The following is a 3,972-nucleotide window of genomic DNA, read 5'->3' on the forward strand; positions in this document are numbered from 1 at the left end:
ATAGGCCTAAAAATCTCCCCCGTCACACCCGCCCCACTCCCCGAAACCCCCCTTCTTCCCAACCCAAATCCCCCCCATTTTTCCCCCCAAATCCCCTCCCCACCCCCCCCAGACCCCAATCCCCCCCCCCAGACACAAAAACCGACCGTTTTTCACCCAAAAGCCCTGTTATCTCAACCGCAGTGCCTACCCGCTCCTCAACCCCCCCCTATTCCATCCCAACCCCCCCCCTTTCCCCCCTAAAACCCCCCCTTTTCACCCATAGCCCCCACAAGACCCACTGTAACCCCCCGTATCCCCCCCCAGACCCAAAACCCCCCTTTTCACCCCAAAACCCCCATTAACCCCGCCCACAACCCCTCCCCATCTCCCCCATCCCCAAACCCCCTAAATCTCCCCATTTCTCCATAACCCCCCCTAAGACGCCCCAAATACCCCCATTTCCCCCCAAACCCCAAGCCCCCCCAATCCCACTCCAGACCCCAAAACGCCCTTTTTCACCCCAAACCCCCCTTTATCTCACCGGCAGTGCCTGACCTCATCCTCGACCCCCCCTATTTCGCCCATCCCCAAACCCCCCATTCCCCCTAAAACCCCTTTTCACCCATACCCCCCCCAAGACCCCTTAACCCCCCGTTATTCCCCCCCAACCCAAAAACCTGCCCTTTTTTGCAACCAAAACCCCCATAAACCCCCCCCACAAACCCCCTTCCCATCTCCCCCCATCCCCAAAACCCCCTTCTCCCCCCAAATTCCCCCTTTCCCACCAGTCCCCCCCAAATCCCCCCATTTCCCCCCCAACTCCCCATATCTCACCCCAGACCCCAACCCCCCTTTTTCACCCCAATAACCCTGTTATCCACCAGCAGGCCTGACCTCATCCTCGACCCTCCCTACTTTTCCCATCCCCAAGAACCCCCCCTTTCCCCCAATATTACCCCCATTTCCCCCCCAAGACCCCTATAAACCCCCCCCAAATCCCCCCGCAGACCCCAATAACTGCCCTTTTTCACCCCAAAACCCCGTTGTTTTCTCACCGCAGTGCGCTGACCCACCCCCCTCCCCATCTCCCCATCCCCAACCCCCCCATTCCCCCCCAAATCCCCCATTTCCCTCCCAAAATACGCTTCATTCCCACCCAAAGACCCCCATAACCCCCCAAATCCCAGCCAGACCCAAACCGCCCTTTTTTTCGCCCCAAACCCCTGCTATCTCACCCAGTAGTGCCTTATCCCCGCTTTCCCATCCTCCCCTCCCTGGACAAACCCCCCCTTTTTCCCACCAAAGCCCCCCATTTACCACCCAAGACCCCCATAACCCCCCCATATCCCACCCCAGACCCCAAAACTGCCCTTTATTCACCCCAAAACCCCCATGTTATCTCACCGGCAGTGCCTGACCTCATCCTCAACCCTCCCTATTTCCCATCCCCAAACTCCCCCTTTTTACCCCCATTTCCCTCCCAAATCCCCCCTTTTTCTCCCCAAATCCCCCTCCCAACCCCATATCCCACTCCAGACCCAAAACCTCCTTTTTCACCCCAAAACCCCCATAACACCCCCAAAACCCCTCCCCATCTCCCCCCATCCCCAAACCCCCTTGCTCCCCCAACCCCCCCCCTTTCCCGCCCCAAACCCCCAAACCCCCCCATATCCACCCCAGACCCCAAAACGCCCTTTTTACCCCAAACCCCGTGTTATCTCACCGGCAGTGCCTGCACGCGCACTCGTGCTGCGAGTACTCGCTGTCCCACTCGCTGTTCTCAATGGAGCCTTCACCCCACCCGGGACACAACGAGTCGGGGAGGGATTCGGGGGCCGGGGATTCGCCACTTTAATTACCACCGCCACCTGAATCCCCCCCCCCCCATATTAAGTATTGAGTTATTCTGGGGGGCTTCCAACCCCATTTTTAGGGGGGTTTTGGGGTTGTCTTATGCCAAGTTTATAAAGGCTTAACCCCATTTTTGGGGGGGTTTTGGGGTCATTATCCCCATTTTTGGGATCGGTTCCCCCCCCATATCCCCTTCTATCCCCCCTACCCCCTTATACCCCCCATACCGCCACATTCTAACCCCCCCATACCCCCCACAAAAACCCTATTATTACCCCCATACCCCCCTTATAGCCCCCTTCTAATTTCCCTTTCCCCAAGCCCCCCATATTTCCCCCTTTCCATTACCCTCCCATATTTTTCCGTCTTTCCTTTAAAAAACCATTTCCTTTTCCCCCCTGGGGGGATTTGGGGGGGAAAAGGGGGTTTTGGGGTCTGGGGGAAGATGGGGGACCCAAAAATGAAGGAATTTCACCCAAAATTCCCCTTGGAAACCCCTTAAACAACCCCAGTCTTGAATGTAGATTCATAAGAATGAAGATCAAACCCAAAAACGCAGGAATTTAACCCAAAATTTCCCTTGGAACCCCCCAAAAGACCCTAATCTCGAATGCAGATCCATAAGAACGAAGAATAGATCCAAAAACGCAAGAATTTAACCCATTGGAAACCCCTTAAACAACCCCAAACTTAAATGTAGAATCGTAGAATGAAGAACAGGCCCAAAAACGGCGGACTTTAACCCAAAATTCCCCTTGGAAACCCCATAAACAACCCCAGTCTTGAATGTAGACCCATAGAATGAAGAACAGAGCCAAAAACGCAGGAATTTAACCCAAAATTTCCCTTGGAAACCCCTTAAATGACCCCAATCTTGAATGTAGATCTATAAGAATGAAGAACAGACCCAAAAACGGTGGAATTTAACCCAAAATTCCCCTTGGAAACCCCATAAACAACCCCAGTCTTGAATGTAGACCCACAGAATGAAGAACAGACCCAAAAATGCAGGAATTTAACCCAAAATTTCCCTTTGAAACCCCCAAAAGACCCTAATCTCGAATGCAGATCCATAAGAACGAAGAATAGATCCAAAAACACAAGAATTTAACCCAAAATTCCCATTGGAAACCCCTTAAACAACCCCAAACTTGAATGTAGACCCATAGAATGAAGAACAGAGCCAAAAACGCAGGAATTTAACCCAAAATTCCCCTTGGAAACCCCATAAATGCCCCCATACTTGAATGTAGATCCATCAAACGAAGAACAGACCCAAAAACGCAGGAATTTAACCCAAAATTTCCCTTGGAAAACCCCAAAAGACCCTAATCTCGAATGCAGATCCATAAGAACGAAGAATAGACCCAAAAACGCAAGAATTTAACCCAAAATTCCCCTTGGAACCCCCCCAAATGACCCCAAACTTGGAGACATAAAATGAAGATCAGACCCAAAACAGCAGGAATTTAACCCAAAATTTCCCTTGGAAACCCCTTAAACAACCCCAAACTTGAACATAGAGCCCTAAAATAGGGAACAGACCCAATAACGCAGGAATTTAACCCAAAATTTACCTTGGAAACCCCTTAAATGCCCCCAGACTTGAGTGTAGAATCGTAGAATGAAGAACAGACCCAAAACCGCAGGAATTTAACCCAGAATTTCCCTTTGAAGCCCCCTAAATGACCCCAATCTTGAATGTAGAATCGTAGAATGAAGAACAGACCCAAAAACGGCGGAATTTAACCCAAAAATCTCATTTCAGGGACGTCTTCCTGGCCTGGTTGGCCGCCCGCAACGCCAACAACAACGTGGTTTTCGTCAAATAACCCCAAATTCACCCCAAAATTCGCCTCCTTTCCCCCCCCTCCTTCCCCCCATCGTTTCATTTTTGGGGCAAATTTGGGCCATTTCTATTAAAAAACGACAAAAAAAATGAGCAATTTTGGGTCATTTCTATTAAAAAACAAAAAATAGAAGAAAAAAAAAGTTTTGCCTCGTCAAAATGAGCCATTTTTGGGTGTTTTCAACCCAAAAAACCAACTGGAAATGGAGGTTTTTTGGATCATCGGGGGTAAAAATGATCATTTTTGGAAAAAAATGACCAAAAAATGAGCAATTTTGGGTCATTTCTAT

General features: G+C 50.5%; 1 protein-coding gene and 1 long non-coding RNA gene across 2 annotated transcripts in view; one reads left to right on the forward strand and one right to left on the reverse strand.

Moving 5' to 3' along the window:
- LOC107307024 (TOX high mobility group box family member 2-like) overlaps positions 1-1,837 on the forward strand; it is a 14,008-nt gene extending 12,171 nt beyond the window's left edge. Inside the window, exon 4 of the mRNA XM_015850476.1 lies at positions 1,712-1,837. Coding sequence (XP_015705962.1) covers positions 1,712-1,837 — 126 coding nt within the window. The remainder of the gene's footprint in view (positions 1-1,711) is intronic.
- A 634-nt stretch (positions 1,838-2,471) lies between these two features.
- Positions 2,472-3,966, reverse strand: LOC116652617. The gene is made up of 2 exons (XR_004305774.1): positions 3,411-3,966; positions 2,472-3,140 (listed from the first exon to the last, which is right to left on the reverse strand). It is a non-coding gene; the product is annotated as an uncharacterized LOC116652617 (long non-coding RNA).
- Between the last annotated feature and the right edge of the window lie 6 nt (positions 3,967-3,972).

This window comes from Coturnix japonica, unplaced genomic scaffold, assembly GCF_001577835.2.
Source record: "Coturnix japonica isolate 7356 unplaced genomic scaffold, Coturnix japonica 2.1 chrUnrandom469, whole genome shotgun sequence".
Taxonomy (NCBI): domain Eukaryota; kingdom Metazoa; phylum Chordata; class Aves; order Galliformes; family Phasianidae; genus Coturnix; species Coturnix japonica.